General features: G+C 39.8%; 1 protein-coding gene across 1 annotated transcript in view; it reads left to right on the top strand.

The window, feature by feature from the left end:
* The first annotated feature begins 2,547 nt into the window (after positions 1–2,547).
* The window catches only part of SLC27A6 (solute carrier family 27 member 6), a 69,457-nt gene continuing 46,651 nt past the window's right edge, over positions 2,548–25,353 (top strand). Inside the window, exons 1-2 of the mRNA XM_036082061.2 lie at positions 2,548–3,694; positions 14,325–14,528. Coding sequence (XP_035937954.1) covers positions 3,214–3,694; positions 14,325–14,528 — 685 coding nt within the window. The 5' untranslated portion in view covers positions 2,548–3,213. The remainder of the gene's footprint in view (positions 3,695–14,324; positions 14,529–25,353) is intronic.

The following is a 25,353-nucleotide window of genomic DNA, read 5'->3' as shown; positions in this document are numbered from 1 at the left end:
ACTGTCTGACCCCCATTTTACAATAACTAACAACTGTAACAAATAATTATATCTATTTTACTTAGCTGTCTTTGGTTCTTTTTGAAAGTGAATATCAAATTTATAGAAAAAAAGCAGGGATATATGAGCTGATGTAATAGTACATATAATACTGCTAGCTGTCCCAAGATTTTCATTGATTCCTTCTTTTGTGGTGAGAGTTCAGGCAAGGAATTGGTCTTGGCTAATATAGATTTTGGCAACATAGGCTTGTAGCTCTCCTAATGAATCAAAGTATCTCACATGGTGCCAAATATTTTCTCAACCCACTTATATCTGTAGTTGCTAAAAATTTAGCTCCATGCCCTGGGATGATGTTACCAGGCCCATGATGAGAAAAATAAGTGTAACACAATGAATTTTTCATGAGGCTAATTTTATTTTAAAAGACTGTGTTTTATTATAATAGTATTCCTTGTTTTTAATGTTGAAATAAATCCTTCCCTTTATAAAACAATGGTGACAGTAGATGGTAATTGTTTTAATGTGTGCTTATGTTTTTAATTTAACAAATTAAAAGATGGCAACCTATGTTTCTTTAGTCATTTTTTTCTGCTAGAGGAGGACAGATTTTACTTGTGCTGGAAATCCAAAAGTCTAAGACCCATTGCTCCATAGTCTTTGTCTGCTTCAAATGTTGTTTTCCAGGAGGTAACTGAAGCAGACTACAGCTAGGAGAGAAAAGAATCGAATTTCAAAGATGCTTTTCAAGTTGAAAACTACTTGATACTAATGCTTTTTTTTTTTTTTTTTTAACTGAGAAGATGTTTTTGGATTGAAAAGACCAGAGCTTCTGAGTAAATTTAGGAAACATTTTCTTCATCTGCGAGTAAAGAGCCTGTCTTTCTTCTGGGCTCTTCACTGTAATTTCAAAATAATCATTTTCAGATTAATAAACCAGAGGCTGCCCTGGAGTTATCAGGTTTTCTTAATTAGGAAATCTGAAATTAGCTAGAACCCAGCTGCAGAACATAAGACAAAAGGAGGGAAATGTGAGGCAATGCTTAATCATTTTATTATGTGCAATTAACCATGTATTCACACTTCTTAAAAGCAGAGGCCTGGGATGCTGGTGTCTGCAAGAAAAAAAATGTGCAATTAAATGCCCCTCAGTTTCTTACCTTCAGTAAAATTTCATCAGTGCGTAAAATTTTATTGTTATTCTTTACAATTACTTGTTTCCTCTCCATTTCCCCTCCCACCTGGGGAATCTTTAGTTTGAAGTCCTGGTAAATGGTTTAAAAGATCACATGAAAATTTAAAAAGTTATTTTTAAGGACAGAAAATAGTATCTTTTTCTCTCTCTTTTTTTCTTTTCTTTTCTTTTTTTAAGACAGAGAGTGAGAGAGTGAGAGCCGGGGTGGGCAGAAAGAGAGAGGGAGAGAGAGAATCCCAAGCCGACTCCATGCCCAGCACCAGTCCCACCCTGGGCTCATCCCAAGAACCTGAGATCATGACTTGAGCCAAAATCAAGAGTAGGACCCTTAACCGACTGAGCCACCCAGGCGCCCAAGAATAGTATCTTATACTTTAAAAAAAAGGGGAGGTGTGTGTGGGTATGGACTTAAGCTCGCACATCAATCAATATTTTTGTAAAATTCTGTAAAAAGCGCTTCTAGGCATTTTAAGGATAAAATTTCAATATAAATGTCAATTCCGACCTTTAAGTTTTTAAAAGTACTTTTTGGGGGCGCCTGGGTGGCTCAGTCGGTTAAGCGTCTGCCTTCGGCTCAGGTCATGATCCTGGGGTCCTGGGATCGAGCCCCGCATCGGGCTCCTTGCTCTGCGGGGAGTCTGCTTCTCCTTCTCCCTCTCCCTCTGCTGCTCCCCCTGCTTGTGTTCCCTCTCTCTCTCTCTGTCAAAGAAATAAATAAAATCTTTAAAAAATAAATAAATAAAAGTACTTTTTGTAGAACAACCCAATTTTGTGTTTTATGAATCAAAGAGTTCAAATATTCCTTGACCTGACCAATTCATAGATATCTTTTTTGTTGTTTTCTCTCTCTTTCCGTCGGGATATGTATACATACATACATATACATATAAATACATATATTTTAATTCTTCCAGTCGCCTCTCCAGCGTCTAGTTTAGTTTAGTTCCCTTTATTGTTTAGTGAATGAACTCTCTCGCCCCAATTCCAGCAGCCTGGTTGCCCTCCACTCTTGCCACGACTTCCGGGATCCCCGGCTTTCCCTCCGGGGACCGTCCTTTCGCGGCCAGAGGCCCCAGTCACGGCACCCTCGCCGGACCCAGCGGGGGAGGCGGCCAGGGGGCCCGAGCTGTCCCGGCGGCGGCGCTTCGAGCGGGGGTTGGCCGGGAGCCTGGAGGCGGGCGGTAGGCGGACGACACCTCCGCGGTGGCTCGGAGGAGAGATACACCAGCCCAAGAGCAGTCGGAGGGTATCTGCGGCCCGGGCCGGAGGCAGCCACTCCGGGCGGGCGCGGGGGTCACCGGGGAGCAGTCCGCCGGGACCCGGCGCGTGGTGCGTCCGAGGGGAGCTGCAGGGCGCCGGCGTGGCGCGGGGCGGAGCCGGGGCGGGGCTCGGACCCGGATCTCACTAGACCTGGGGCATCCCCGACCCAGGCGTGGCCCAGACACCCCGCGCGGTTTCTGGTGGGTTAAGAGGGGAAGCCGCTGCCTTTCTCAGCCGTCGCCACCCCAGCGTCTCCAGCCTCGAGTTCAGCCTCCAAGTTGCAGCCGCCGGAAAGCCCGTCCCCAGAAGAAAAGCATCTGCCCCTGGACGTAGTTCTCCTGAGGGTGGTGGGATTTGTTGCGGGCCGCAGAGGCTCCGGGGACTGACCCAGCCTGCGGGGAGAGGGCTGGAGAGGGCCGGAGGACCCCTCAGGGCGCGGGCCGTAGTTGGGGCTTTTGGCAGGCAGGGGCGCTGAGCCGGGCTCCTAGATTCCGAGGACCCTGCGAGTGCCCGCGTTGATTTCGCGCGCTCTCCCCTCATCCGCCAGGTGACCCAAGCCTGATCCCCAGCATCCGTTGGAGCGACTTCTTCTGTGCACCCTTCTGATTCTGTTTCTCAAGTTTACCCTCTCCCTCCCGGAAACGGTGGCGCGAACTGCAGGTGCCAGCCTGAAGCCCCGAGGACCTGCGGTCTCTGCGGAGAGCTGCACTTGGGGGGAAGGGCTGGGATCCCAGCTGCCTTCTGTGCCGGTGGCCCCCATGCTCCTGTCATGGTTAACAGGACTAGCGGCTGGAATAGTCTTCCTGCATTTCTTGCAGAAACTCGCGTTCCCTTACTTCTGGGACGATTTCTGGTACCTGCTGAAGGTGGTACGTTATGGAATTCGGTTGGAGATGTACGTACTGAAAGGGGAGCTGTTCACTGTCCTGGATAAATTCCTGAGTCTTGCCAAGAAGCAGCCCCAGAAACCTTTCATCATCTATGAGGGAGACATCCACACCTATCAGGATGTGGACAAAAGGAGTAGCAGAGTGGCCCACGTCTTCCTGAACCATTCCACGCTGAGAAGGGGGGACACCGTGGCTCTGCTGATGAGCAACGAGCCTGACTTCGTCCACGTGTGGTTCGGCTTGGCCAAGCTGGGCTGCGTGGTGGCCTTCCTCAATTCCAACATTCGCTCCAACTCCCTTCTGCACTGTATCCGCAGCTGTGAGCCCAGGGCCCTCGTGGTAGGCGCAGGTAAAGTACCGGGTGAGGGTCACCCGACCCCCCCCCCCCGCCGCCCTTTTTTGTTAGAACAGTTCACAATTAATACTTTGGGTATGTGATGAAGTGTGCATAGTAAGGATACAAAACAGTTTTACAGTTCTGTGACTCGTGGTTTAATTCTCCCTCTTCCATTTCCACCACTTTCTCTGTTGTAGATGAGTAAATACCAAGACAAGTTTAAAAACTTTTCTGAATCCTCTGCTTCTTACTGTTTTGGGGAGAGGGGGCAGTTTTATGGTTATTGATGTCTTCAGTGAATGTAAGAACACAGAGAGATAGAACTTGGTATGTTTTAAAATTTTGTCCCATCTGACAAAATTATTTGATGAGTAGGAAAGGTATCTTGATTTCATGGCAGAATACCTACCTGCCCCTAATAGTAACACTATCAAGGTTGACTACATTTGAAGAACAAATATGTTTAATCTGAATTGCATGAATTCTTATCTTCATGTCTGCTTTTATTCTGCACTGCTTGCAAGCTAGGATTTGCCTAGCAAGTTTGGGTTCCCATCTCCCAGCCAGTGGGCGGGCTCTTGGCAGACTTGGCAGACTCTCTCTCTTACCCCAGCCCTGTCTGTGATCTTTTTTTTTTTTCCCCTGTCAGTAGGTTCTAGTCTTCTCCCTCCTCCCTTGGAGTTAGGCTTTGGATGCACATGTTGACACAGAACTACAAGGGAAAGGTTTTGGATACTAATTAACAAAGCACCTAGGAAGATGGGTCGCACAACCAAGTGGAATTGAAGTATGACCAGTGATACTTATTTGGTGTAATCTAATGGATTTGTGCATATTTTTCTTGCACGAGGAGAGGCAGGTGGAGGATGAGGAGGATCCACAGCAAGGGCCTTAGTGAAAGTACTTAAGTAGTTTAGACTAAGAGATACACACTGACACCTCATATAGAGTTTTTAGATTTATAGAGCAATTATGAAAAATTATCTACGTTTATACATTAGTGATCTCGGAAGTGTAGAACTTTACAAGTAACCTTTATCCTATAACACTTGCATATCACACAATAATGGGTTAGGGATATATAGTACAAAAGTTAGTTTTTCAAGACTTTCATTTCTGCTCATTCCCCTTGTCCTTCCAGCTCAACTTGTGACCTGAGAAAGTAGCAAAATGTTTACTCTCAAGCACTGATTTTACCTTGTTTAATCTAAAGGAGTGGAGAAGCTGAATAGTCTCTCTTGTCTATTTTTTGTTCCTTTTTTTTTTTTCATTCAGTAGTCATATCCTCCAAGACTGAAATTCAATCCCTTATCTTGGAACGAGGTTAATTAGTGTGATGAACTTCCTCTGAACTGTAACAATAAGTAGGATAAATGAGTCATACAGAATTTTGACATCATGGTGAACAGGGGCAAGTGATAAATGTGAATGCAGCAGAAAAAAATACCATTCATCTCTGGATATATTCCAACATTTTATTGCTCAATCTAATTTAGATAGCAGTTTCTAGAGCAAATCGAAATTTGGTTGTGCTAAAAATTGATAAAGCCATAAATTCCTTTTACAAGAGCAAACTAAGAGGGCCAGGGTGTCCCTAAAAAGATTTCAGTGGCCATGTTATTGAAGCCAACCTGAGAAACATCCTATAGCCAGTCTCCTGAGGGATTCCTCTGAGAGTGTATAGGGCTGGTTACCTCTAGGCAAAGAACAGTCAAATTTTGCTCTTGACTGAGTGGTTGCCTAATTAGGAACAATTAATTTTGCAGTTCTACTTGTGCCAAAGTCTTGCTTTGCTTGCCAATAACTAAATTGCATTGTTTCCTTGTTTTTGACTTTTACACCAACAGTGAATTTTTATATATAAAAGCCGATTTGGGATGCTGGAGTTTTAAGCCAAAACCATTTAGTCAATTTGCTTAGTAATAGATAGGTGGAGAAACCAACCTTAAATCTTATTAACAGTTCTTTTTAGCGTATCTTTAGAATATATAAATTACATATGTTTTTCAAAGATGGGACAATTGTATTTTATGTAATAACTGGGTTGTGTATTTTTTGGTTTTTTTTTGTTTGTTTTGTTATTGTTTGTTTTTTGGTAGGATGTGGCTTATCACAGGGACTTTTCTGTATTTGAAGCTCTTAGCCTGAAATACTGTATTCTTGGCATCTTGAGTCAAATTAGTGAACAATATATACATACAGTTTTTAGAGCTTTAAATTTTAGAGGTCTTAGAGTCTCATGGAATGTTTCTAATGGAGATGTATCATTAAACCATTATATCCCCAGGGAAAGTGTACTGAGAAAGAAATGAGTCAGAGGGTTTAGATGGAGATAACCCAGACAGATTTGGATTTCAATTATGGTCTATCACTTCTTAGCTCTGTCATTGAGGAAAAGGTCATCAGTTGCCCTGGATCTCATTTTACTTAGTTGCAAAATGGTGACAAAACCAATCTACTTCACAATGTAATTCTGAGATTCAATGAGGTGGCTTTTGTAAAGTGACTAGCTGAGTGCCCGGTATGTACTAACTGGAGCTGTAGTGAATTGAAATAATTGCTATTATTATTATTATAAAGTCATCTGAGGCTTTTAATAAGGAAACTTGCTTGGATTTTGCTGCTACAATCGAATTTGGTGTTAGCTATAAGAAAGGCTGGTAAGTAGTTTGGTATAGGACCTCAAGCACCTTACTTTGGTATGTTTTAACAACATTTTATTTTCCAGAAGTTATATAGAACTGATTTCAAACAGGTTTTATAGGCAGGCCAGGTAATGCCCTTTTTTTTTTTTTTTTTTAAAGATTTTATTTATTTATTTATTTATTTAGAGAGAGGGAAAGAGTGAGCAGGGGGAGGGGCAGAGAGAGAGAATCTCAAGCAGTCTCCCTGCTGAGCCTGGGACCCAAAGCCGGGCTCCATGTCAGGACCCTGAGATCATGAGCTGAGCTGAAATCAAGTGGATTTCAAGCTAAGCCACCCAGGAGTCCCCAAATAATGTCTTATAATTCTGTCTTCAGGAATAAGTCAAAGGAAAAGATGTCAACTAATCTCCCAGGCAAATTGTTAACGTCATGAACAAAAATATTAACAGTTGCCCTTTACTCAAGGCTGATTATGTAAAAGATACTCTCAGTGATTCTGAGAGGCAGGTACAGAGCTATGTATTGGCAGCAGAGGGAAAGACATTCACTGAGAACAACTTAGTTTGCAGAGCAAAGATTCAAAAGCTCATCTCTGATACAAGACTCTGTTGTACTATGTAGCCCAGTTGTTTCTGAGGCTGGTCAGTCCCCTTTTGATATAACTAGGAAAAGATATGCATTCCAGTTTTATAAAAATACTAAAATAAAGGTTGCTAATATTAAGATACCGGGTTTTTCATATACAGATAACTAGAAAAAAATTAAATGTTTTTAAAACTCTTACTCCTTTCTCTCACGGTCTGAAGATTCAAAAATACTTGCCAGGAAGTTTCCTATCTGTATAATGTGGTTTTGAAGACGTATTAAATGGCATTTCAGATTTCCCTGGAAATTTCAATGCTTATTGAAAATTAAATAGTCTTAGATTAAACCTAGTCCTTTCCTCCCAATATTTCAACTTCGATTATTACTAATGGTGCCTGTGGCCAAGATTATCATCTATCTCTATATGCTATTCTCTTTACTTAGAATAAACAGGAAAATGTTGGGATGCTTGTATATCACTTTGAAAAGTCTATGTAATTATATTCTTTGACCTATTTAGCAATAATAATAATGTTAACAATTAATAATAACCTCTTCCATTTCTAAAGTACTTTATGAATTACAAATTGTCTATATGTATATTGTCTTATGTGACTCTCATTACAGCCATAGCCTTGTTTTAAAGGGAGTGAAAGCATGGTTTAGAGCGGGCAAACCATCTCCTCAAGCTTACACATGTAGAAGAAGCAATGTACAGTTTGGAGCCGGGATTTTCTGATGTGAAAGCCTGCTGGGTACGCCTTTGTCTTTGTCCTTCTGCTCCTGTTCTTTCCCCCATCGCCATCTTTTCCTTTCCTTTCCCCATCCCTTCCTGCTCCCCACCCCCTTTCCTTCCCTGTCTCTCACCTTCCATCTATCCACCTACTTCCTTTCAGTACCTTTTCCACTAACCGCTCCTGCCTCAGGTGTGGTATGACTATTCACAGCGACCCAGTAGAATGGTGAAGTTCTAGTCATTATTTGTGCGGACTCAGGACCAGGCCCAGAACAAGGATGTAAGCTCTTTGAGTGGAGGAAGTTTGTTTTGTTCACTGCTAAACTCTCAGAACTTAGCACAGAGGAGATGCTTAACAAATATTTATTGCCAGTATGAATGAATGACCTCATGAAAAAGTACAAGGTACATATGGACACTCCGTAACTTCTTATTTACTTGCATATTTTTGCTAATAAATTGTCCCTCTGCTGTCCATTTGGTAACTGATTTTGATAGTAGATGTATCAGTGGAATTTCTTTGTTGTGTTATTTTATATTAATGTTGCTAATTGTTAGCATCATGACTCCCCAAAAGTACGAAGCGCTTTAGATACACTAAGCATCCCCAGAGTTTTGGATTTATTTGCATGTATGTATTTTTACTTTCTCCTTTCTTAATATACAAAAATTATTCTAAGTGTATAACTAAAAAATATATATTAATATTACCCTGAACTCTTACTTTGGACTCAATGTTATCAACATGTTTGGAAGGGTTTTGTGTTCCTGTTCATAAGAAACGGCTCTAATAATTTACAGTAATGCATGCAGATTTGCCCTGTTAGTTTTCCTGAACTGTTGCATTCAGACTCTGCAGGGCAAATGTGCCATTATAATTCTCCAAATGACTTTCAGCCATAAAGGCATCTGCTTTTTAAAGACCAAGAGGAAGGGTTAGAGGAAAAATAAAGAACCTTTAAGTTTTATAGAAAGGAATATGTATTCAGATAGATAAGAAACATGGCTCATGTAAACTTTTATTATTTAACCCAGGTATTGTGATAACCTCACATCTATTTTCATTCTTAGGACATTTTTGTATTTTTACTTATATTTAGTAGAATGAATGGCTGTTTTGCATTTTTATTTTCCATTTTAGACTCAGCTCAGTCAAAGATGACCTCCATCCCAAAAGAAAATGGCTCATTTCAATAGGAAGGTTAAGTGGCTTCATGATTCCCTAGCTGGAAAAGACAGTGTTCTAAGCACTGATACACTTGTGGTTTTTTTCTTTTCTGATCATGGGGACACTGACTGGGGTTCTTATTTACATTATCTGCTGAATGTGTATTCACTGTAAGGGAATGATGTTTGAATGCTGGCAGGAGCAAAAACTATTTAAAAGGAGATTGTGCCTACTCAGAGATGTGGCAGGGCTAAGTGGGAGAAATACACATCTTGGAGTCAGGCAAACATGGGCTTAAACTCTAACTCTGACGTTAACTGACTGCTAACACATAGCAGATGATCGATGAGTATCAGTGGGTCTTGTGCAAATTAAATGTAAAGAACACGACAGGGTGCCTGGACCATAGTATATATTCAATAAATGGTTGCCATAATTATTTTTAATTGCATAGAGGCAGAGACATATGTGCAAAGTAAAAGTGTCTGCCTTTGCTATGGGCAGATGGCCATCAGGAGGCAGATCCAGGCACATGGCCCGGGACCCAAGCGAACTGGTTTTAAGCAGCTGTTCTGTCCTCCCCCGTAGCGTTGTGGCCGTATCTACTTCCCAACCCTCAGGAGCTAGAGCTGGAATGGTGTCAGAGAAGTTAAGAGCCAGATGGTTAGCTCTTCTCTGGCCGAGAAAAGGAGGATTCTTCCACTTATAACCAGAAAGGAATGTGGAAAATAACTCTGATGGCGTATGAATCTTGTAGATATACTACCTTGGAATTGCCTTTTTGCCAATTTGTGGTTTACTTACTGATTAGTCTGTGTCTAGAGAGCTCTTCCGTGCATTTACTAGTTTTTACTACTTTGTCATTGAAAAATAGCAAGCCAAATACATCATGGCGTTGTGGTCCCATTTGGGTAATAATTATTCATTGGCAATGGGAGATGTGCTGGAAATAAAATCAAATGAAGTGTTCTACTTTTTACTTTCTTGAACAATTTTACCCATAATAAATATGCTCTCTGTGTCTCAAAACGTGGGGACAGCTGAGAGTGAAAACACATAAGCCTACTTACAAACTTGTTTGCATATATTCAGGGCAGCTAATAAAATCATTTCAGGGAAGAATATGTTATCACAATCGAAAACACTTGTGCTTCTGTGCACTTCCTAGGATTATTATGATTATTAATAAACTAATATTTGTTAGACTAGCTGGCACATTATTCATGGTGAGATGAGTTTCTGGCCTGATATGAATTGCCTTAGGATATTGCTTACTTAAGCATCAATTTTGTTAGAGCCTGCCCATGCTTTCTATGGAAAACCTGTTGAGTGGCTCTAAGTAGTAGGAGGGTATTTATAAGCATGAAGTGAGACCTATAATTTCACTTTGGATTCTGTGTGAATATTGCTTTGGAATGTGGAAAGCTCAAGGTAACCATTTGTCCTGGAATTCCATATAAGTTGTCTTCATGCCTAAAAGTTTCAGTGTTTGCCGGTGTATTAAGAACTACAAGCTATTCCTTTGAAGCATTAGCTTGTTTTATGTAAAATAAGATAACTTTAAGGGTTTTTAATGCAGGATGAATAACATAATTCATACTAATGGCATAGTAGAGGGATATGTTAAATTTTACTCCTTGCATTTATAGTGTCAGTAATGTGAATAAGAGACAAGATGATGTAGAAACAAATTAAACAAACAAAAAGAGCTGAAGGATCATGAGCAGAGATCATAATTTACCTGTTTTTCTAAAGATTTCATTTATCTATTTGAGAGAGAGAAAGCGGGGGAGGGGCAGAGGGAATGGGGGCGGGAGAAGCAGACTCCCTGCACAGCAGGGAGCCCAACTCCCAACTTGAGGCTTGATTCCAGGGCTCCATCCCAGGACCCCGAGATGATGACCTGAGCTGAAGTCAGATGCTTAACTGACTGAGCCACCCAGGCAGCCCTCTAATTTACCCATTTTAATGCTTGCAGCACTACTTAATGAAGTGCCTTGCGTATTTGAGAAATAGTACGGGTTTCTTAAAAGGACCCTATTGCTGTGAAAGCCTTGTCCTGTGAGGTAGACTTTGTTCAAGGTCATAAAATATTCAGGTGTCGCATTTTCTTATAGCAGTTTTCTGTCAAGACCTGCATCTCCAGGGGATCCCAGGGGCAGAGCTCAATTCCATACCCAGATCTCTCTCCAGCACCCGCAGTGTGTGTGCGCCAGGGGCAGTGAGCGGAGGTATGGATTAGGACACACATCATTCATTTGAGGTCTTATAGTTCAACAGTTTCGATGGTAGTACCCTTCACTGAAGAATAAATCTTCATGAAACATAGCCAGGTGTCCTCGAGGTATATAAAAATGTGCTATTTTGTGTCAGGACTTACTATTCAGAGTTTACATTCAAAATGACACTGAACCTTTTCATTTTGTTAAGGAATACTGACAGTGATAAATAAATTGTCATTTTTTATCCTCTACAAGACTTTTCAGATTTTTATTTCAATTTTCATTACCCTCAACCACATTACCTACGACTGTTGAAGAAATAATTTAATAAAATTCTGTAGAATTCTGAATGTCTCAGCTAAGTCAATTTAATTTTAACCTTTGAAGGGAACTAAATTTTATTTCCTCTAATTCTTAGGAACCTGCTCACTTCCTTTTTCTTCTAAAACTCATCCCACTCTTTGTAAACGTTGAGTGTTTCTTTAGACTCTACAATTCCAAAAAAGATATGGAGCCACAATTAATCATATGGTAACTTTCTTTGCACTTATTTTGCCTACTTAGACTTACATATCATTACAAACATTTTATAAGTTTATGCTGTTAATTTACAATTCCAGGCGAGAGATTTGAAATTAAGATAATGAAATGAGTCAACTCAGAGACTTGTACTTATACATTCAAATTGCCAGAAAGAGTCATTAAAACAAGATTGGGGCACCTGGGTGGCTCAGTGGGTTAAGCATCTGACTTTTGATTTCAGCTCAGGTCCTGATCTCGGAGTTGTGAGGTTGGGTCCTGCCTCGGGCTCTGAGCTGCGCATGGAGCCTGCTTAAGATTCTCTCTCCCTCTCCCTCTGCCCCTCCTCCCGCACCATTCCCCACCCTCCCACTCTCTCTCTCTCTCTCAAAAACAACAACAACACGAAATTAAAAGAAAATAGAAAGTCTCGATCATTTGTTTGTCCTGTTTTTTTTCATATATTTGTGGCTTATTCTTCCCCCAGCATTCCCTGTGATTTTTCACTTCTTACCGAAGCAATCTGTAGCTAGCAGCATGCTGTGTATGCTCAGTGAAACTCTGGACTCTTACAGTTTATTTTACGTGGATTTGTGACAGATATAAAAATTAATTCAAAAAAGTTCAAGTCCCAGTCGGCCTCCCTACCCCCTACTTATGAACTCCTTATCATTTTGTGGGTTTCCTTAGTTGTATTACAGGTTTCATTTGTGAACTACTTGGTCTAATTTGACATGTTTCTCTTGCTGTTTCTTTGTGATCAATCTGGATTATAGATTTTGAGGAACTAAATCATGAGTTTTTCTCAAATGTATTATATTATAGTAGAACTAAATAGTGGCTGACAGATGGCTTTTTGAGGTTACCAGATACTGATTTCCATTTCCAAAAAAAATGTTTAATGCAGAACACCGAGTTCAGCTTCAAAGCAGAATATATCTTGTAATTATTTTTGAAGTTGTGTTAAAAAATTTAGAAAAAAATATAATTGTTTGGATGGAAAGGTTCATATTTACATGTACTTGAGCTTTTTACCAGGGTATATTTTACATTTAATAATATTATTTTTTATAATTGATTTCTTTTATGAGGTAATGTATAGATTTTAGGGATAATTAGCGACAGGTTAGAATAACAGTTCTGTCCACCAACTTGTGCTTGGTGTATTCTTTTTCTAGGGCTGCTATAATAAACTCTCGCAAACTGGGTTGCTTAAAACAAAAGAAATTTATTCCCTCGCCGTTCTGGGGGCTAGAAGTCCAAAATAAAAGTGTCTGCTGGGCCATGCTCCCTCTAAAGGATTTAGGAAAAAGTCTTCCTTTGCCTCTTCCTAGCTTCTGGCAGTTGCTGGTACTCTTTGACATGCCTCGCATTAACTCCAAAGGCCAGTGGGATATTACTGCTTAATATCTCTAAGGACGTTAAGGTAGAGTTTAAGATAAATAACATAGCACTCAGAAATCCCTTATATCTTAAACAAGTATGACGTTTTATAGGAATACCAAACTAAAATTGGAGCACCTTTGTGGAATATAAGTGTCAAACTTCCGTGTTAGAGATCCATATTAAAGTAGGGAAGTGTTAAATTTTAAAGGTATTTAAAGACTATAAATAACTGTGTCTTTAGAAAAAAATATGAGGCCTCACTGGCTTATACAAAAGACTCTCTGGGAATGTTGATGCTCTGCTTCCTTTATCTCCTACAGAGTGCTGGATACCTTAATAAATATTTCCTCCTCAGGGACTCACGCCCACCTTCTGCCTCTCTTCTTCTCTACCCCAGCTCCTCCTGAGCAAATGACGTTTTCTTCTACATTAATGACCAAATTAAGAAGGTTGGGTGTAGTCTCCCAAATTAATGCAACATAGCCTCTCCTCTCTAGGTGTTCTTTTGTTTTCTGTACAGTAGAGGCTTCCTGGGAGTTGTATCCTTTTTTCCTTTCTGAAACCTGAATTGCAGCCCAGACCCTTGGTCTTGTGAGACTCTCAAGTTCTTCAGGCCTGAAGACACCAGTGTTTCAGGCTTTTCTACTTCTTGCTTTCCTTGTTGCTTGGCATTGGTTCTAGGTGGGCCTTGGGTCCCACTGCTGCTGATGGAGGTTGTGCTCTCTTCAGCCTGCTCCCACCTGCCATTGTTGCACCTTGCTGGGCACTGGGACCTTCCTGCCTGTTGAGGAAGGCATTCATTTCCTCCTTTTGCTTTCAAAGACTTTCACCTTTGGTTATCCTGATCCAGAGAAAAGGGCATCTCTAAATTTCCTCACTTAACTTTTGGCTCTGAAACAGTCCCTAAACCATAATGATCTCATGACTCTGGAGGGGTCAGTAGAGTTTCCCGAACATACTGCATTATAGTAGAATTAAACAGTGACACATGGATGGCTTTGTGGAATAATGAGCTACCGAGGTATATTTCAATGAAAATGTTTACTGTGGTATCCTGAGCGCAGATTTAAAGTAGAATATAAAAATAGAATTTCATTAAAACATTGGGGGGAAAAAAGCCATAATCTGAATCATGGTGTCTCCAGAATTCAATTTGAATCAGCCTATTTGCATTTATTAAATCAGGTGGTAACCAGATTTCCCTTCCAGTTGGTCACGTTGAATCGGAATGGTAAAATGGCTATGATATTAATCATCCCAATGAAGAGGAAGTCAGCATCGTAGTGACATTTTATCCCTGTTCCAACAGAGAAAAGAAAACACAAATTAATGGTTTGAGATTCCTGTTTTATTTATCTCTTCCTAAATCTCTGGTTTTTAGATCTGCTTGGAACTGTAGAAGAAATCCTTCCGAGCCTCCCAGAAGGTCTCACTGTTTGGGGGATGAACGATTCTGTTCCACAAGGCGTAACCTCACTCAAAGAAAAACTGGGCACAGCGTCTGACAAGCCCGTGCCTCACAGCCTCCATGTGGCTTCAAGCCTCAAGTCTCCTCATCTTTATATTTTTACCTCTGGAACAACAGGTAGGATCCATTTCTTGTCGAGAATTGAAAAGAATGCAGCATATTTCCAAGCAACAACAGTCACCATGGGTCTCACCAAACATCTGAGCAAGCACGCATCCAAGAAGTCCCAAGGTTCTTAGATCTTAGAACTCTCAAACTTGGATGACTTTGCTCTCACCGCAACTTGGCAAGTTCCCATGTTCACTTGGCCATTGTCTCATTTAGAAAGATTTTCTTCAAGTGTCGTTGAAGACCTTGGACTGAGTGCAGACCTTGATATGGCCCAGTTGCTCAGAGTGTGAAATTTGGCCTACTTCTTTGGCAAGATAGCTGCTGGCTTCTCTGTTCCTTAAGATTCCTGATATATAAAATGAAGAGATTCGTTTAAGTAGCTTCTAATTATCTTCCTGGATCAAAAAATCCATTGGTCTACTTTAAGACAGTCTTCTGTGTTCTTGTGTACCCTCTTAAATCCTAAATACAACCCAGCTATAGCTATAGTTTAAGCACAGGTAGTAGGCTCTCGGGCTTTTCCTTAGGGAGATTGGAATGTGTGACAAACAGGAAGTCTTGAAAGCAGTGGGGGGGTTGGGAGAAGATGCAAAATAGAATCAAGTAACTAAACATCCCCCCTCCCTTTTTGTAGGTAAAAAAAATCGTAACACCCCAAAATAAAAAGAATAATTAAACTGCCTAAGAATTCAAAAGAAATGTTAAACCTAACTGACTCTTAGGAAAAGGTGAATGATATTTATGGTAGGCTAAATAAGCTTTTGTCATTAGTGTGAAGATGACTGGGGGTTTGAATTAGAGAAATGAAAAATATTCTGTTAACTAATTTCCTATGCACAGGTGGTATTGTAAGCAAACTACTATTGCATCAGTAAAGTTTTCTTACTTTTCTCTTCTCTTTCTGTGTGTGTGTGTCTGTCTCTTTTTTATTTACTATTTAGAGTCTAACAATGATCTCTTTTAGATTGGAGAGTAGACTATACTTTTGACGTTGTCTAGAACAGCTTTGTTAAATGAACTGGAAAGTGCTAATGTGTCTCAAGTTGTCAGCATACATTCAGTCTGACTTTGGACTTTGAAAGAGACAATGAAATTTCAGAAATGATATGCTTTGAAAACTTCAACAGAAGGTATTTAACCAATTTATCCGTATGGCTGTTTTCTTGTGAAAAATAGAAAGTGATTGGTCTTCCAAACATTCTTCACCACTCCCCACCCTCGGCCCAAAGAGAACAGGCAGTGGGGGGCCTGGATGGCTGTTAGTGGAGTGTCCAGCTCTTGATTTTGGCTCAGGCCATGATCTCAGGGTCATGACGTTGAGCCCCTCATCAGGCTCTGCACTGAACATGGAACCTGCTTAAGATTTTCTCTCCCTCTCCTTCTGCCCCTCCTGCTTGCTTGCACATACTCTCTCTCTCTCTCAAAAAATAAAAAAATAAAAAAAAAACAAGCCAGAGCTACTAGCTTTTTTTTTTGTTAAGATTTTATTTATTTATTTGACAGAGAGAGACACAGTGAGAGAGGGAACACAAGCAGGAGGAGTGGGAGAGGGAGAAACAGGCTTCCCGCTGAGCAGGGAGCCCGATGCGGGGCTCGATCCCAGGACCCTGGGATCATGACCTGAGCCGAAGGCAGACGCTTAACGACTGAGCCACCCAGGTGGCCCCAGAGCTACTAGCTTTTGTTTTCCAAGATTGAAACCAGATTGTTCTATGCATTTATATAACAGGCCGGAAGCAAAAGCACTACTGATTTTTATTTTATTTGATATTTATGTTAAAGTTATATAGCACAGAGATGAAAAATTCTAATAGTTTTAGAAATTTTAGAGAAAAGTACCCTGTTAACCCCCTTCCCCATTTCTCCTTCTCCAAACCAACTACATTCAGTATTTTTAGATCTTTCTTTTTGGAATCACCTCCATTTCTCTGCATGGAATGGGTATCTTACTGGATACTTAGTAGATGCTTCCTGAAAATTATCTACTGATTTTCCATGGTGGAAATGAGGATTTGTCTTCTCTCACCAACCACTCTCTCTCTCCCTTCATTTCTTTCTCTCTGGTGCAGACACTTTCTTTCCCCGTCACACTAATATTGTGTCGTCTTGAAATTTGACTGGATTGGTATCAGTTATCGCAGTTTAGTAAACACTATTATTGCCTTCCATGTAAAATTCCCCTCAACCTGGAATTAACCACTGTTTTTATTTGTTTGCTTGCTTGCTTAGTTTTCTATACGCCTATTGCTGGTTCGTACTCGCCCCTTTGTCAAAAAGATAACTCACCTTTGATATTGATAAGGTAGTCTGTATATTGTCAAGCCTTGTTCTTGGCCACCTTTTTCCCGGAGCCTCCCCATGATTTCACTGTCAACCCCTCTCTCTCTGGCCGTCCTGGGTTTATTTTTCACCATTGTCCTGGGAATTCCCTTCAGTTCTTTTTCCTTTTTCTGATCCCATAATTCCTAGATCCTAAATTAGTTTCCTCAGTTTAGTTTTCATTTTATTGCTGCACTGCTTTCAGTAATTGCTAGCTGTCTGCTAAAAAGTAGTTAGGAGGGGAGCTCTTGGGTGGCTCAGTCAGTTGAGCATCAGACTCTCGATTTTGGCTCAGGTCATGATCTCAAGGTCATGAGATAAAACCCCATGGCAGGTTCCGTGCTTGGGGGGGAGTCTGCTGGAGATTCTCTCTCTCTCCCTCTGCCCCTCCCCATGCTTGTGTGCACTCGCCTTCTCTCTCTCTCGCTCTCTCGCTCTTTCTCTCTCTGTTTCTTTAAAATAAATAAATCTTAAAAAAAAAAAAAAGGGTATTTAGGAGGTAAATTCTCTAAGTCCTCACGTCCGGAAATACTCTTATCCTTGTTTGTGTAGCATTCTAGGTTAGACACAATTTTTATCCCGGGGTTTGAGGACGTTGCACCATCTTCTGACTTCCAGTACCCATGATGAGACGTCGTTTTCTTTCTGATTTCTTAGCCTTGACGTGCAAGCTGGTGTTGTTTTTCTCTTTCTTTTTGGGGATTTTTATTATCTGCTGGGAGTCTTCAGTAGTCTCTAACCTGGTGATGACTTGTACTGGGACTTTTTATATCCATTTTGCTGGTAAATTTGTAGGCCTTTTCAGTCTGGAAACTCGTATCTTGCAATTCTAGGTACTTGGAAATTAAAGAAAAAAAGTTCTACATCCCCTTCTTTTTCCTTCTTTATTGCTCTTCTTTCTACCCATTCCCTCCTATTGTATTTGTTTGTTTGTTCATTCTTTTGTCTTTGAAACTCAAACTTTTTATTTTATTTATTTATTTATTTATTTAATTTGTCAGAGAGAGAGAGAGAGCACAAGCAGGAGGAGTGGCAGGCAGAGGAAAAGGGAGAAGCAGGCTCCCTGCTGAGCGGGGAGCCCGATGCGGGACTTGATCCCGGGACACTGGGATCATGACCTGAGCTGAAGGCAGCTGCTTAACCAAGTGAGCCACCCAGGCATCCCAAAACTCAAACTTTTTAAAGATTGGCCCTCCTGGACTGAGTTATTAATTTTCCAATCTTTTCTATCCCATTTTCCTTCTCTTATTTTTCATCCACTTTTTGAGAGATTTATTTTCTAAACCTCTGTTCTCTGAAGATGCCTTTTTTTTATAGCAAGCTATTTTTGTATTATTGATTATTTATTATCTTGTATCTCTCAGAGTAGTAGTGATAATTTTTTGAAAATTTCTCCTCTCCACCTTGTCTCTCTTTTTGCCAGCACCCTCTTATCTTTTGGTTTATTTTGGTCTCTATCCTTTATCCTAGAGGATTTCCTTAAATAGCTGGTGACCTTTGGCTGTCAGTTCATATTTAAAGTGCAGATACCGAAACATACACAGAAACCCCCAAAACAGATCCTAGCTCGAAGCTGTGTGTGCCTGAGTGGAATTTGTGGACTGATTGATCTCATCATGCAGGACATTTTGTTGAGGGATTCATGACTGTCAGCATCTTTCAGTTTTGACTGGTAGATGATTCAGATTCCTCAGATAAGCACCTCGAAGGGTAAAATGAGTAAAATGTAGAAGGGAGCTAGAGGAATAAGCAAACTTTCTCTCATTCCCCTTGTTTGCTCAACATTTCTTCTTCCTCGTGTTTCTGGAGGCTCATCATCTCCAGAGAATAAATCTCATAACTTCTACCAGTATGGCGGAAGCCATCTGGCTATAATTTGTTTTATTTTCTGAATTTTAGAACAAATACCAAAAGCATTTATTGACATTCTTCCAAAATTAGTTTGTGAATGATCTTACACAGGGAAAGTGAGCATGATAATTAAAAAAAAGGAAAAAAAGTACAGGCCATCCAAAAAAAAAAAAGGAACATGATACAAATGTCATCTTCTTTTAGCTTAAATCCTAAGCAACCTGGGGTCCTCTTATGGAGATGAGAGAAGAGCCATGTACAGAATTGGTCATACAGTAGACATCATGATTTATGAAGATAACACTATCAAACAGTGTAGCAAACCATGATGCATGCAGCCTCATTAAAGATTTAATTGACATTTTTTATGAAAAGCGTCTCTCTCTAATACGAACTGGGTGTTTTGCAACTGAAAACCTTGAGCTGAATTGATTGTAATGGTAATAAATATGATCATTTCTATTAGTATGCCATTTAATGTTAGAAAAGTCACTTGATTGTCATACAGCAAAGCCTTCTGATGTTGATAATGAAGAAGGTGTTGGTGCATGTTAGGACGTGATGTAGAAAGCGAGGCTTTGAAAAAGTGAGCGATGGATAGAGAGTCTGCTTGTGAGCCCTTTTGGCTGGCTGTAATGAAGCCCTTGGGCTGATATTGAACATTTCCTAGCTATTCTTACTACTGCCAAGCCCTGTTTGCCCAAGGTCACCAAAATGTTATATTCCCACATCTGAAAAAATGCAGTGTCTCTGAGTAAAAAAAGGGTGAGATCAGTTTTGATGACATTCCTGTCTCTTTGACCTAGAAGGTTATGTGATATCTTGATGAACAAGGGGTGAGCGTTATATAGATTCCCTTTTCTATGACCTTGACCTCATTGTTTCTTAAATAGAACTTCCATAAAGCTCTTTGTTTATAGTTCCATATTTATCTTCCATTCTGTAGGGCACCTGCTCATCAAATTTCTAAGCCTTTTGGGGATTCTGTGGGGGCAAATCATCTTTCTTCAAGGCTCGTCAGCTTTCTTCAGGTGTCAGCTTCTTGGGTCCACTGTGTCAGTTACCACAGCCATCCATCTGCTTTTCTAGAATCTTGTTGATTTCATCTATAAATCCATTCTTGTTGCCTTGAGGGTCTGTGTATGTGTCTATCTGCCAACTTCTAATTCTGTTATTACTCACTGGGCTTGGCTAAGTAGCCTCAAGAATCTCTAGGAATGCTGTTTAAGCCTGGACAGAGCAGCCATGGGTTCCACTATTCCTAGAAGGAGAGGGAGGAGGAAAATCAGGTCACTGCCCGCTGAGATTTGCCTGGAAGCCAGGTACTGTCATCATCTCAATATCTCTCTTTCCTTCGTCTCTCCTTTTTCTTAACCTTATGGAATTTTTCATTTTTCCAAAACTATCTCAGAATTCCCCAAATTATTTATTCCTGCCTCTGGATTGGATTTCTCTTACATCATCTCTCCCTCCTTCGCCCTTCTAATCCCCAACTCACTGGGCACAGCCTCCCTCCCACCTTTATGCCTGGACCTCCTCCTGGACCTGTGAGGAGTTCCAATGCCAGGGATTCATAGAAGGTTAGAAGAGCAGAAGACTTTGGAGCATTTCTCAAAGAGTGTTTCTATGACATGTCCCTTCTCATCTTTAAAGAGATGAAATAAAAATTAAAAAGGGGTGGGATGCCTGGGTCGCTTAGTCGGTGGAGCATCCGACTCTTGATACCACATCTTGATCTCAGTGTTGTGAGTTAAAGCCCCGCATTGGGTGTGGAGTCTACCTAAATACGTGTGTGTGTGTGTGTGTGTGTGTGTGTGTGTGTGTGTGTGTGTGTGTAGAAAAGAGGCTTTATGACCACAGAAGTTTGAGAAACACCATTAACAAAAATACCAAAGTTTCCATACTACTGGGCTCCACAAGAGCTTTAAAATGTTAATGTGCTTTCTAACTCTTTAAAGGGGGATGCTAAAATGTACTTTTAACAAACTTTATTCTCCTTTTTCTTCATTCCTTCTTTCAAACTTTAACCTCCATCAACCTTTGATCCCTTTCATTTTTGGACAATCTCATATCTGTTGTCTCTTTTATCAAAAAAATCTAGGGGATGGGGCGCCTGAGTGGCTCAGTTGGTCAAGCAACCAACTCTTGATTTCGGCTCAGGCAGATCACGATCTCAGGGTCATGAGCTCAAGCCCTGGGTCGGGCTCCATGCTGGCGTGAAGCCTGCTTAAGATTCTCTCTCTCCCTCTCCCTCTGCACCCCCCCCAAAATCTGAGTACTTTGGATGATTTATAATAAATTAATGAGTTCATTATCACTTAAAGCTAACCAAATTAGGAAGGGAAACATGGCTAATTAGTTTACTAACGTGCTTTGAAGGAGTGAAATAAGCATACAGATGGAAAACAACTAGATAAAGCATCCTTTTCTTTGGTCACACCCCATTTGAAAAATTATTTTAAAGCTGGGTTTCCATGGGATCAGGAACAGTGTGGGAAGTAGGGAATAAAGTGACTGAAGAACCATGGGTGGGAACTTCTTGGAAGCAGAAAACACATAAATGCTTGATCCTCTGGATGAAGACGAGAAAGACATTGAATTATCAAGACCAAGGATGGAGCTAGTCTCACCCAAAATCTTTATATGTGGCTTTGATGAGAAAATTTGGACAGATTCCCTGTGCATGCGGATGATGAGAAACTTCCATGTTGTGAGATGCCAAGCTGTCAGGAAGAGCCAGAGAGACTTCTTTTGAAAAAAATTAATAAATTTTAGCTAGGATAAAGGCAAGATAATGCCAACTTTGCATATGAGATCAGTTGTCTTCCAGTTTAATAGAAATGCAGCACAAAGCTTATCAGAAAATGTCACAGCAGGTTCAGCAACAGGTGGATTTGAGGTTCACCTGGATTAAAGTGTCTAGGAAGCACTAAAGCCTGTGGTTCATAGCTCTGGGTGCTGCTGTGACCAAAAACCCCATAAAAATTTTGGCTTTTATCAGTGAATATGTTGAATCAGAGAAGGAATGATGTCCTACTATTAGTAAGAGGGAGCCCCGGTTGACTGAGTGATGTATAAGTTGGTTACTAAAAACTGCTGAATAGAGGATGAAACCAGAGCAAAATTGGAGTTTAGTTTGTATGGAGCTCGTTGTCTGAGTGAGATATATGTTGGGAGATAAAAAGACCAGTGTGAGTCAAATCTCAGTTGGAAAATCAAGCATCATTTCTTTTTCTTTTTTTTTTTTTTCAGATTTTTATTTATTTATTTGACAGAGAGAGACACAGCGAGAGAGGGAACACAAGTGGGGGAGTGGGAGAGGGAGAAGCAGGCTTCCCGCCAAGAGGGAATCCGATGCGGGACTCGATCCCAGGACCCTGGGATCATGACCTGAGCTGAAGGCAGACACTTAATGACTGAGCCACCCAGGTGTCCCTCAAGCATCATTTCAAGCATCATTCACAGTCCATCCATGTTGTCACAAATGGAAGGATATCTAAAAAACAAAAACAAATGAGAAGATAGCTTCCTTTTGAATGGCTGAATAATATTCCACTGTGTATATGTACCACATCTTTTTTATCCATTGATGGGCATTTGGGTTGTTTCCATATCTTGGCTATTGTGAATAATGCTGTGATAAACATGGAAGTGCAGATGTCTTGTTGAAATCTCATTTTCATTTCCTTTAGGTATATATCCAGATGTAAAATTGGATCATAGGGTAAATCTATTTTTAATTTTTTGAAGAACCTCCATATTGTTTTCCACAGTGGTTAAACCAATTTACATTCCCCCCAGCAATGTATAAAAATTCTCTTTTTACTGCATCCTTGCCAGCACCTTTTGTCTCTGGTCTTCTTGATGGTAGCCATTCTAATAGGTGTGAGGTGTTATCTCACTGTGGTTTCAGTTTGCATTTCCCTGGTGGTTAGTGATGTTGAACATCTTTTCATGGGTCTGTTGGCCATTTTGATGTACAGTTTGGAGAAATGTCTATTTAATTCTTCTGCCCCATTTTTAATTGGATTTTTTTTCTGTTATTGAGTTACTTACTTATTTATAGGTTTTGAATGTTAACCTCTTATCTGTTATATGGTTTGCAGAAATTTTCTCCCATTCTATAGGTTGTCTTTTTATTTGGCCGTTTCTTTTGCTTTGCAGAAGCTTTTGAGTTTGATGTAATCCCATTTGTTAAATTTTCTTTTATCATTTATGCTTTTCATATCATGTTCAAAAATCATTGCCAAGACCGATATCAATGACCTTCTTCCATACATTTTCTTTTAGGAGTTTAATTGGATTAGGTCTTATATTTAAGTCTTTGATCTCTGTCAAGTTAATTTTTTTTGTGGTGTGAGATAGAGGTCCAGTTTCATTGTTCTGTGTATGTTTTTCTAACATTCCCAGCACCATTGGTTGAAGAGATTATCTTTTCTGCAGTGAGTATTCTTGGCCCCCTCGTCAAATATTAGTTGACCATATATGCCAGGGTTTAATTCTGGGCTCTCCATTCTGTTCTATTAGTAGATGTGTCTATTTTTATTGTGCCAGTATCATACTGATTTTATTACTATGGCTTTGTAGTATAGTTTGAAATTCAGAAGCCTGATACCTCTGGCTTTGTGCTTTTTTCCTCAGGATTACTTTGGCTCTTTGGGGTCTTTTGTGGTTCCACACAAATTTTTTGGATTGTTTCTTATATTTCTGTGAAGAATGCCTTTGGTATTTTGATGGTGATCGCATTGAATCTGTAGAAAGCTTTGGGTGCTATGGTCACTCTAATAATACTAATTCTTCCAATACATGAACATGGGATGTCTTTCTGTTTGTGTCTTCTTCAGTTTCTTTTAGCAAAGTTTTGTAGTTTTCATTGTATATTCTTTAATTTCCTTGAATAAATTTATTCCTAAGTATTTTATTGTTTTTGATGCTATTGTTAATTCCCATAGTCTTTTGATTAATTATTTGGGATTTTCTATATATATCGAATCGTATCATCAGCAAATAATGACAATTTTACTTCTTTCTTTCCTATTTGAATAACTTTCATTTCTTTGTCTTGCCCAAGTGCTCTAGCCAGGACTTCCAGTAATGTATTGAATAGGAGTGGTGAGAGTGAACATCCTGGCCTTGTTCCTAATCTTAGAAGAAATGTTTTCAATTTCTCTCTGTTGAATATAATGTTAACTGTGGGTCTGTCATATATGATCTTTATTATGCTGAGGTATATTCCTTCAGTACACAGTCTGTTAAAGGTTTTTATCATAAGACGATGTTGTATAGTCAGATGCTTCTTTTCTATGTCTATTGAAATGATCACGTGAGTTTTATCTTTCCTTTTATTGATGTGATGTATTACATTTATTGATTTGCATATGTTGAACCATCCTTGCATCCGAGGGATAAATCCCACTTGGTCATGGTGTATCATGCTTTTAATATGTTCTAGAATTTGGTTTGCTAATATGTCATTGAGAATTCTTGCATCTATTTTCATTAAGGATATATTGGTTTATATTTTCTTCTTGTATTTTTATCTGGTTTTAGTATCAAAGTAGTGCTGACATTGTAGAATGCGTTTGGAAGTGTTTCTTCCTCGTCAATTTTTTGGAAGAGCTTGAGGAAGACTGGTGTTAATTCTTCAATTGTTTGAAGAATTCTCCAGTGAAGGATCCGGTCCTGGAGATTTCAGTTTTGGGAGTTGGTGCTTTTTTGTTTTGTTTTGGTTTTTGGTTTTTTTCATTCCATCTTTTTACTCATTACTGGTCTGTTCAGATTTTCTATTTCTTCCTGAGTCTTGGTACATTGTGTGCTTCTAGCAACGTGTCCATTTCTTCTAGGTTGTGTAATTTGTTGCCACATAATTCTTCCCCTTAGTCTCTCATGATCCTTTTTATTTTTATAGTGTCAGTTATAATGTCTTCTCTTTCATTTCTGATTTTATTTGAGTCTTCTCTCTTCAGTTAGTTTAGCTAAAGGTCTGCCAATTTTGTTTATCTTTTTAGAGAACCAACTTTTAGTTTTGTTGATCCTTTCTATTGTTTTTCTGGTCTGTATTTCATTTATTTCTGCTCTGGTCCTTATTATTTCCTTCCTTCTGCTAACTTTGAGCTTATTTTTTTCTTCTTTTCTATTTCCTTGAGGTGTAAAGTTAGGTTTTTTGTTTGAGATCTTTCTAATTTCTTAATGTAGGCATTTGTAGCTATAAACTTTCTTCTCAGAACTGCTATTGCTCTATTCCACAATATTTGGTATGTTGTGTTTTCAGTTTCTTTTGTTTTGAGATAATTTTTTATTTCCCTTTTGATTTCTTCTTTGACCAAATTGCTGTTTAGAAGTGTGTTATTTAGCTTCCACAATTTGTAGATCTCACTTTCCTCTTGTTGCTGATTTCCAGTTTCATACCGTTGTGTTCAGAGAAGATAGTTGGTATGATTTCAGTCTTCCTAAATTTGCTAAGATCTGTTTTGTGACTTATGGCATGATCTACCCTGGAGATTTTTCCATGTGCATTTGAGAAGAATGTGTATTCTGCTGCTGTGGGATGAAATGTCCTGTACATGTCTATTAGGTCCATTTTTTCTAAATGTTGTTCAATTCCAGTGTTTCCTTGTTGATTTTCTGACTGAATGCTCTACCCATTGTTGATGGTGGGGTA

The sequence above is a fragment of the Halichoerus grypus genome, chromosome 2 (genome assembly GCF_964656455.1).
Source record: "Halichoerus grypus chromosome 2, mHalGry1.hap1.1, whole genome shotgun sequence".
Classification (NCBI taxonomy): domain Eukaryota; kingdom Metazoa; phylum Chordata; class Mammalia; order Carnivora; family Phocidae; genus Halichoerus; species Halichoerus grypus.
Note: the sequence above shows the minus strand (reverse complement) of the source record. Positions and strands in the feature narration are given on the sequence as shown.